Genomic DNA, 10,154 nt, shown 5'->3' with positions numbered 1-10,154 from the left:
AAAATGTAATAGATTTTCACCTCATGATGTAATAATGATGCATTTTGTAATAATCCACCACATTTTGTAATTAAAATTCTTGAACACAATATGTAGGCTAATACACTTTTACGCATTTTGTAATAAGTTGTTTACATATTGCACAAAATTCTTAAATTTTTTCATAAAAAGTAACAATTTATTACAAAATGCGGCAAAGTTTATTACCTATTGAGTTACAGAATTTTATTAGAACATGTGGCAGATTATTACAAAATGCGGTGTTTACATTACATCATGAGGTGAAAATGTATTACATTTTTACATAATGCGGCGTTATTACATACACTGCAAAAACTCAAAATCTTTCCAAGAATATTTGTCTTATTTCTTGTCAAAATGTCTCATTTCTAGTCAAAACGAATCTCTTTCCACTTTAAATAAGACTCATCACCTAAAAATTAACTTGTTTTTAGATAATTTTCACTTGTTTCAAACAAATTTTCACTTGAAATAAGTAGAAAAATCTGCCAGTGAAAGCAAGTTTTTTTTTGTGCTTGTAATAAGAAAGAAAAACTTCACTCCACTATCAGATTTTTCTACTTTTTCTACTTATTAGAAAATTTGAAATAAGTAAAAAGTGTTTAAAAACAAGCTACTTTTTTATAAATATACTTATTTTAGGTATAATGAGATTTGTTTTGACTAGAAATGACATTTTGACTAGAAATAAGACAAATATTCTTGGTAAGATTTAGAGTTTTTGCAGTGTATGGTGGCGTTATTACATAATGCGGCGCTACAAATGTGCTCAAAAAATAAAACTGTTTTGTTTCTTCTGCTTCTGCTTCTTCTCAGACGTGTCAGCTGCTCCGATGGACCTGAGGTAACTCCTCCACCTCCAGAGCTTTCTGCCCCTCGTCCTGAGCTTCATCATCGTCGTCCATCCTGCCCCACGTCCGTCTGTCCTTCAGCGAACCGATGGCCGATCCCACCGGGCTGGGGTTGGCGCCGCCGGTGCTGGGGCCGGGCTCGGGCTCGGGGTTCGGCTCGGGGTCCGCGGGGTCGGGGCCGGCGGGGGCGGGGCCGACCGACGTCAACGCCTGCAGCCTGGAGATCGAGAGGAAGTATGACATCATCCCTGCCGTCATCTGCTCCATGTGCTGCCTGTTCGGCATCATCTACTGCTTCTTTGGTGAGGACACGCGATGACATAACACACACACACACTCTGATTGGATCCATGTGCAGCAACACGTGTGAATTACAGTCATATAGTGGGGGTAGTTGTTTTTCTTACTCTGTCAGTTCCTCACTCTAGATCTCTGTGGTGTAAGGGAGTGATTCATCAGGGGGGTTAAAAATCAAATCCAGCTAATATAACCGGTCATAATTGAAGCCCATTTTCTGCTCAGAAACATAATTGATGACGCACTTTTCCTGTGTTATGCACTCGTCGTGGCCTCGGCCTGGTGTTTCTTCTTGGCTCGTGAGCGTCCTGTAACTTAAGTTATGCAATACAGCCTCATTAGGCAGTAACTTTGTTTTGATATATGACTATATATCTATAGTCTATATATACTATATATATTTCTTCTATTGTTTGACTGTATATCTATTTAATTATTTATAAAACAAAGACTTCCCGTGCGCCACACCTGCACCAACTAGTGGACGCCTTGTAGCGCCGCATTATGTAATAATCTGCCACATTATGTGATAAAATTCTTGAACACAATAAGTAATAAACTTTGCCGCATTTTTCTAATAAGTTGTTACATAATACAGTATAAACTTTGTGTTTTTGCATGTAGCCACTCACCTCAGATAGCCGAACTCTGAAACATCCTGGAAAGACATTACTATCCCATCACAGAGCGCCTGCTCTCCCCGCCACAGAAACTAACACTTTGTCCTTGTTGTGATGATTTCTTTACTAAAATAAACGGTCAGAGATATTTTGGACATTACCACTGCACTGCTCCACCGGTTATTTTTGTAAAGAAATCATCACAACAAGGAAAAAGTCTATCTGAGGTGAGTGACTACATGCAAAAACACAAAGTTTATACTGTTTCTACTCTACACTATATGAGTTCAGTGGTGTTTCTAAGGATTCCAGTCATGTACCATAGATATTTGATTGTTTTCTGAGTGTTTGTTGTGGTTGTGGTAGAATTGCCCCCATGGGTTAGCGTTGTGGCTATCCCTAGTGCCGGGTAGCCATGGTGTAACTCTGGTTTGCCTGCATCAATTTTAGTTGCGTTTTTTGCTCCAACCAACACTGGGTGACCATCAGGACAACGATTTAGGGGTCAAAAATTACCGGAATTCTCCTTTAACTCTTAACTTTTTAACTAGTATGTAACTTATTTGGCTTTTTATTAGCAAAAATCAAATCTGTCTTTCATAAATACATATTTCACTGAAGGTGAATCACAGCCGCATACAAATGAAAGCTTTCTGGTTCCTTAGAATGAGTTGTTACAAGTCGTTACAAATACATAAGTGGGCGACGCACCGAACCGAGGCGGCCATGTTGCATCACCATTTTTTGCGTTGAGTGGCAGCGTTGACCGTAGGTAACCACGGAAACTGAGCGGAGCTGTGGGCTCGGCCTGTTAAAACTGTCACCACTGTGTAGTGTGAGGAAGGACGGAGGCACTGGTGTTGCATTCGGGTGCAGTCAGGCAGACGGCCGTCGGCAAACCAACCGGATGTCATTTTACTCCACCAGAGAAAGCCTGTATTGTTTTGCCTCGTGCTGGCGGACCACTTGTTTACATAGACGCTTGTTTATCCTGTTACATGCAGCGTCTGTTGTCTGTCTGATGTCTGCCCCATTTCACCTGAATGCAACATCAAGAATACGTTCAGATGTGCAACCGCACCGCTAGATGGGGGGAATTCCTACATATTACAAAATAACACAAAATTCTAAATCACTCTGGTTAAAATTGTGACATTTGTGTTGTTGGGATCAGTTTTGACCCGGTTATAATGATAAGAACAATAATGAGAGTTAAAACTGAAATCATAAGTGTTAAAACCAACAAACCAACCTTTTTATGGATCAGGAGCCTGATATCATAAGAGATGAGAAACTAATGGGATGATAAATAATTGTTTTACTGTGTTTTACAGCTGATTTAAAATGTTCATTAGTTTTTGTTTTTATTTAGTTTTTCAGTTTTCTTTTTTATTTCAGTTTAGTTTTAGTGAGTTCAACAAGTGATGAATCAGTTTTACTTTAGTTTTTATTTTAGAGGAATTGACTGGTAGTTTTTAATAGTTTTTATTTAGTTTTAGTCTTAGTTGTAGTTTTTATTTAGTCTCAGTCTTAGTTTTTATTTAGTCTTAGTTGTAGTTTTTATATAGTCTTAGTTGTAGTTTTTATATAGTCTTAGTTGTAGTTTTTATTTAGTCTTAGTTGTAGTTTTTATATAGTCTTAGTCTTAGTTGTAGTTTTTATATAGTCTTAGTTGTAGTTTTTATATAGTCTTAGTTGTAGTTTTTATATAGTCTTAGTCTTAGTTGTAGTTTTTATATAGTCTTAGTTGTAGTTTTTATTTAGTCTTAGTTGTAGTTTTTATATAGTCTTAGTTGTAGTTTTTATTTAGTCTTAGTTGTAGTTTTTATATAGTCTTAGTTGTAGTTTTTATATAGTCTTAGTTGTAGTTTTTATATAGTCTTAGTCTTAGTTGTAGTTTTGCCCAATTTCACGTGAATGCAACATCAAGAACACGTTCCAATATGCAACCGCACCGCTAGATGAGGGGAATTCCTACACATTATACCTTTAATTACACAAAGTTAACTCCTCCCCTCTCTGTGGCATCTCCTCTCTCCTCTCTCCCAGGTTACCGCTGCTTCAAGGCCGTGATGTTCCTGTCCGGCCTGATGTTCGGCTCGGTCATCATCTTCCTGCTGTGCCACAAGGAGCACGTCCTGGACACGCAGCTGAGCGTGGAGGCGTCGGCCGGCATCGGGCTGGGCATCGGCCTGCTGTGCGGCCTGGTCACCATGCTGGTGCGCAGCGTGGGCCTCTTCATGACGGGGCTGCTGCTCGGGCTGCTGCTCGCCCTCGCCGCCCTGCTGGTCACGCACCAGTTCTACACGCCGACCACGGTGTGGGTGCCGCTGGGCGCGTTGCTAGGCGCCGGCATGCTGTTCGCCGTGCTGACGCTGCAGTGGCAGAAGTTCTTCACCATGCTCTCCACGGCCGTGTTCGGCGCCGCCATCATGACCGTGTGCGCCGACTACTTCGTGGAGATGCTGGCGCTCGCCACGCACGTGTACGAGTGCCTGCGCCTGGCGCCCGCACCGCCGCTCTGCTGGTACAGCTGGGTCATCCTGGGGATCTGGCCGGCGCTCAGCCTCATCGGAGTGCTGGTGCAGTGGAAGCTGACTGATGACAGCTTCTCTCACACCGAGGGTAAGGAGAAGATGATCCTCTCCTCTTTCCTTTCCTCCTCTCCTCTTCTCACACACCGAGGGTAAGAACATGTTCCTCTCCTCTTTCCTTTCCTCCTCTCCTCTCCTCTCCTCTCCTCTTCTATCTTCCCTTTCCTCCTCTCCTACAGTACCTTCCTCTCCTCACTGATCTTCCCTCTCCTCCTCCTCTCCTCTCTCCTTTTCTCTTTCCTCCTCTCCTTCGGGGATTAATAAAGTTTCCTTGACTTGACTTGACTTGACTTGACTTGACTTTCCTCTCCTCTCCTCCTATCTCCTCCCTCTATCCTCCTCTCCTCTCCTTTTCCTCGTCTCCTCCTCTTCCTCCTCTCCTCTCCTCTCCTCTCCTCTCCTCCTATCTCCTCCCTCTATCCTCTTCTCCTACCTTCCTCTCCTGGCCTCTCTTCTACCCTCCTCTCCTCTTTCCTCCTTTCCTCTCCTCTTTTCTCCTCTCCTCCTCTTCTATCTCCTCACTCCTCTCACCTCTCCTCTTCTATCTCCCCTTTCCTCCCCTCCTACCTTCCTCTCCTCTCCTCTCCTCCTATCTCCTCCCTCTATCCTCCTCTCCTACCTTCCTCTCCTGGCCTCTCCTCTTTCCTCCTTTCCTCTCCTCTCCTCTTTTCTCCTCTCCTCCTCTTCTATCTCCTCACTCCTCTCTCCTCTCCTCCTCCTCCTCTCCTCCTCTCCTATAACAATATAAAGGGGCCTGTGACTCCAGAGAGTTACATGTTTGACGGCATCAAGGAGCCAAAGTAGAAATAAAAAATGAAAAATTAGACATTTATTTTTCCAGTGGCGACGACGACCTACTTTACTTTAATGAAGGAGAAACATTCAGCGTTCAGTGATCATATGATTGATCTTATTCACGCTCGCTGCAGGAGTCATGAGCCGATCAGTGACAGATATTAAACCAAACTTTGCCTCTTTGTTCTGTCTCATGTGAACTTTTCTCACTGGGAAGGGAAAAGGTTTTTTTTTAAGTTGCATGATAGATTCTTGAAATCCTTACAGTAATAAATCAATGAGTAACTACCAGGTGAAACTGGAAATCAATGTAATTTATTGACATTAGAGAAATGTATTAAATAATAATATATAATTTCCCTTTGAGGATAAATAAAGTTGTTTTTATTCTTATTCTTTATGGAAATGGAAAAAGAAAATGACCGTGGAGCAAGAATGAAGATATATCAAAGTTATTGCAAAGAAAATCAATGTTAAACAAAAACATTGTATAAAATGTTCATATTACTGTAATGCAGTTAAAAGGCTAAAATGAACTTATTTCATATGTTTTAGCAGTTATTTAGTATTTAATATAATTAAAACTTGCAGCTCTCTGAGATTAACGATGAATTTAAAGTTGTAAAGAAAGAAAGTCCAGAATCTAACTTTTCATTTCCAGATGTTTGAGTTAGGACTTAAAACAGATGTGCTTCCTTATTATTACTGTATTACAGTATTTTATGTGACTCTTGTCCTCTGTGTCCTGTCAGTCGTCATCAGGGGGCGACAGAAGCGCGTGCAGCTGATGCGGATCAGAGAGAAGGACGCCAAGAAGCGGCAGCAGGCAGGTGGGCAGGAAGGCACTTACCGTCGTAAACCCACCCCAGTGAAACGTTACGCTGGGGACCTACTGGCGCCGGTCAGTGTCGCCCCACATGGCGTGTGTGCTGTGGTAGTTCTAGATTAACTGTTGTTGCTGTCGTTGTTGTTATTGTTGTGCTTTTACCAGTAGAGGAGAGTGGGGAAAGATGAGCAGCTTCACTACATCAAGACAATTAGAGTTTTGTTGCTAACTAATAACTGTATATCTTCATAGACTTAAGCCCCAAAGTATTCATTCCCCTGTCAAATACAAGGAATTTCTTAATTTTGTCAGTTACAGATCAGTATTTCAACTCAGATTTGACATAAATAGGACACGGAGGAAAGTCTGAAGCCATGACCAGTTTATTTAAGTAAAGTAACACTGTTAAAGGTGTTTTATTTTAATTTATAATAATATAATTAATATATAATTTCCGTATTTTCCGGACTATATGTCGCACCTGAGTATTAGTCGCATCTGCCTAAAAATACGTCATGAAGAGGAAAAAAACATATATAAGTCGCACCGGTTTATAAGTCGCATTTATTTTTCAAACATTTAATTAATAGCCGGGTGTCATATAATGGCCGGGCTTTGTTTACACGAAAGGCCGGCACCTATAGCGCGCGCTGCTGTTATGCATGCGCGCTTCTCTGTGGTGTGTAGCCTATGTGTGTGTGAGGATGCGGAGATGAATGAAGGCGATCGTCCCAAGGGGGGGCGGCGGCGGCGGCGAATATCGCTACTTTTTTTTTTTTAACACGTTAGTTTAGGCGGCAGCGCTGGAAACCCTGTGATCAGAAACCCTTTGTGGACTCTGTGAAGACGGACGGGAGTGAAGCCGACCTGTCCTCTGCTTCAGAGAGGGACAGCCTTGCACTGTTGGACCTGGCTCTCTGCTCCGTGTCCGGAGCCCAGTCGGGACCGGAGCAGAGACCGAAGACGGGCCGCAGAATACGCTGTGAAAATACTCTGAATTGACTGGGAGTGAAGCGCTACGGCGCAACGGAGACAGGTCAGACAGCGCAGCGAGGAGAACAGCACGTGAGGAAGATGAAGATGAGCCACTGAATGAGGAGGGATTTAGAAATAAAAGCCGTGCTTCCCTCTTGTGGTCATAGCGTAGGTTTTTTTTATAAATATAGGCCCTATAAGTCGCTTCTGAATATAGGTCGCATGGCCAGCCAAACTAGAAAAAAACCGCGACTTATAGTCCGGAAAATACGGTTATTATTTAAACGGTGAATAAAAATCACCATGTCCGAATGTATTCATACCCCAGTGATACCAAGACAAATAGCCAAAGGAAGTTAGAACAAACCATTCTGCACCATAGTTACAGGGAAAGTTCAACATTTTGGCAAATTTGCCCATTGCCATAATCCCTATAGTCATAGCAGTAGGTTCGTTACCTTTAATTGTCGGTGCAAGCTATTTTTAGAACGGCGGAGCAGAGCCGTGAGCTGCTCAGAGCTACGCTACGGAGGCTCATTATGGGATTTCTTGGTTTCCCTCATCAAACTCATCAAATACACAATCCAACAACTCCACAACGCTCTGGTGGACAAGTTGTGACCTGCACATTCACCACGCTATGAGATAATAACACAACGTTACCAGACAGAGTTGTTTTAGAGGGAAATTCATGCAAAACCGCTGATGCGTGTTCCCGTCGGGGACAGTTTTGACGGTGGCCTCAGAGGACAGTAGCCTATGTGTGATCCATTCGCAAACTTTCAGGTTAATCTTCTCACTATTAGCTGACGACTAACTACTAACTCACTCCCTCTGCTGTTTCCTCCTCCTCCTTCTTCGTCGTTGGTTTATTTGTGAACGTGAAACTCTTGAAACGTGCTCTCTGAGTGGCTGGATTTTCCGTTTGGGCTGCCGTACAAACATACAAAGATGGCGACACTCTCTAAAGCAGGGGTCATCAACTATATTTGTTGAAGGGCCAGAATCTTTCTCAACAGACACCTTGGGGGCCGGATAGTCAAATAGGCCGATATTTAAATTAAATTCACCTTTTTGCCTAATAATTTATTTGTTTATATTCTATTTTACCTGTAAGCTCATCATTTTCATTTATACATATCTTTGGTGTTTGGTATGATATAAAATGAAAAATCTTGACAGCTGGACTTTCAGATCCTCCCACATGCTGGAGTTTTACACTGCTGACTTGCCCTGTGATTTTCAGCCTAAATATGAAAGAAGGCTGACAATCGGTTCTGATGATACAAGTCATCAGAACCGAATATTTGAGATGTTTTTGTTCTGACAACCTGACATAAAGACAATTTAAACTGTCATAGCAGACCTAATTGCCAAACTTTAAAAAATTATGTCAAGTTCTCATAACAAGGACATCTCAAACAATGTCAACTTTGCATCAAAAGTGACATAACTTACCGAATGACACTTAACGACAGCTGTCATAAGTATTCATTGATGTTTATGACAGCTGTTATGTCATGGTTATGACAGTTTTATGTCAATCTTATGAATACCATATTCAAGTAAAGTGTTACACTGCAAAAACTCAAAATCTTTCCAAGAATATTTGTCTTATTTCTTGTCAAAATGTCTCATTTCTAGTCAAAACTAAACTCTTTCCACTTTAAATAAGACTCATCACCTAAAAATTAACTTGTTTTGAGACAATTTACATTTATTTCAAACTAATTTTCACTTGAAATAAGTAGAAAAATCTGCCAATGAAAGCAGGTTTTTTGTTCTTGTAATAAAAAAGAAAAACTTGCTCCACTATCAGATTTTTCTACTTATTTCAAGTGAAAATATGTTTGAAATAAGTAAAAAAAAGTGTCTAAAAACAAGCTACTTAATGTGATGAGTCTTATTTTAAGTATAATGAGATTTGTTTTGACTAGAAATAAGACCAATATTCTTGGTAAGATTTTGAGTTTTTGCAATGTACCGACTTGTGTTTCTAAGGTTAATTTCTGTTGTCTCATGTGTGGTTGTTTTTCTTCTCTTCAGAGTTACCTGCAAAGTCTGCGGGACAGACAGATGGGCACCGGTACTTCCCTTAGCAGCCTGGGAACCTCCAACCACACCACCATCGACCTGGACTACGACACCGGCTCCACGGCTCCGCTCACCGCCACCACGCCCGTCGTCAGGGTCTGACACCGGAGAGGAGAAGAGAGAGACTTTTGTTAAAAAAGAAACTGAAACTGATCCAGAGTCAGAACCAGGACGGAGCGTCGGTGTGAAGACGAGGAGACGAGGAAGATGCTGCTTTTTATTCTTTAGAGGAGGAGGAAGAGGAGGCAGAAGTGACTGACTCTGCTACAAACCACTACAACACACACACACACACACACACACACACTGACGCTGACTGAAGTGAAGCGCGGTCCTCCCATTTCCTCCCATTGTGCATTACGTAAAGGGATACTTCATCCAAAAGATCGATAATTGACCAAATCATCTACTCACCGTCATGCCAAGGAAGGGTTTGGAGTCATCAAAACTCTTTAGGAGTTCCAACAGGTTTTCATAATGGTGGTGGATAGAGTTCACTTTTGAATGGTCCAAAACACACACTATGAAACATCCAGATACCTCCATACTGCTCGTCTGTACTGACCCAAGTGTCCTGAAGCCGCTACATGGAAAAGTTGTTCAGAAAACATTAATGTGATCTCTGTTTTTATCCTTGTTGTAGCAGTAGCTCCCAGTGGAGAGATGTTCTTCCGTGTTTACATCAAACATCCAATAGCTTTTGGTTTACAATGACCAACGAACATCTAACAGAGCCACTGGGAGCTACTGATTGATTTTGATTGTTTTATTGAAGTGTCATGCATGCACATGGGCTTATAAGACACTAAACATTTAAATACATACTGTACGTTCAAGAGTGGCTATAGTGTGGGGATATAGGATTTCAGGATACAGAACAGTAAGCAGCAGCAAACCATGATTTTATGTGGGATATAATCCTTCCTGTCTCAATTTCCAAGCTCCATCAATGAATCTAGCTAGAGCATAGATCTCCTCTCTTACATAAAAAACCAACACAACATATAATGTTTAGACATCCAGGTTCCTCGTCTACAGGGAATGTCTCAGTTTATCATACAGAGGACAATGAAACAGAAAA

The 10,154-nt window shown here is 41.6% G+C and overlaps 1 protein-coding gene across 2 annotated transcripts; it reads left to right on the top strand.

The window, feature by feature from the left end:
- The first annotated feature begins 889 nt into the window (after nucleotides 1–889).
- LOC310986103 (transmembrane protein 198-like) lies at nucleotides 890–9,415 on the top strand. Of its 2 annotated transcripts, none has more exons than XM_083971868.1 (4): nucleotides 890–1,174; nucleotides 3,839–4,414; nucleotides 5,931–6,079; nucleotides 9,026–9,415. In XM_083971868.1, exons 1-4 carry the CDS (start codon nucleotides 961–963, stop codon nucleotides 9,173–9,175), a joined length of 1,089 nt encoding a protein of 362 aa, XP_083827994.1. In that variant the 5' UTR covers nucleotides 890–960; the 3' UTR covers nucleotides 9,176–9,415. The 2 variants fall into 2 exon arrangements, with proteins under 2 accessions (XP_083827994.1, XP_083827995.1); XM_083971869.1 differs by having other exon boundaries at nucleotides 5,931–6,008; nucleotides 9,026–9,188.
- Nucleotides 9,416–10,154: the final 739 nt, after the last annotated feature.

This window comes from Trachurus trachurus (assembly GCF_905171665.1).
Source record: "Trachurus trachurus genome assembly, chromosome: 5".
Taxonomy (NCBI): domain Eukaryota; kingdom Metazoa; phylum Chordata; class Actinopteri; order Carangiformes; family Carangidae; genus Trachurus; species Trachurus trachurus.
Note: the sequence above shows the minus strand (reverse complement) of the source record. Positions and strands in the feature narration are given on the sequence as shown.

Bases quoted from the DNA above. Each gene is read 5' to 3' on its own strand.
- LOC310986103 (XM_083971868.1), top strand. From the start codon at position 961: ATGGCCGATCCCACCGGGCTGGGGTTGGCGCCGCCGGTGCTGGGGCCG. The intron at 4,415-5,930 runs GTAAGGAGAAGA...GTGTCCTGTCAG, and splicing joins CAGCTTCTCTCACACCGAGG to TCGTCATCAGGGGGCGACAG. The intron at 6,080-9,025 runs GTCAGTGTCGCC...TCTTCTCTTCAG, and splicing joins CTGGGGACCTACTGGCGCCG to AGTTACCTGCAAAGTCTGCG.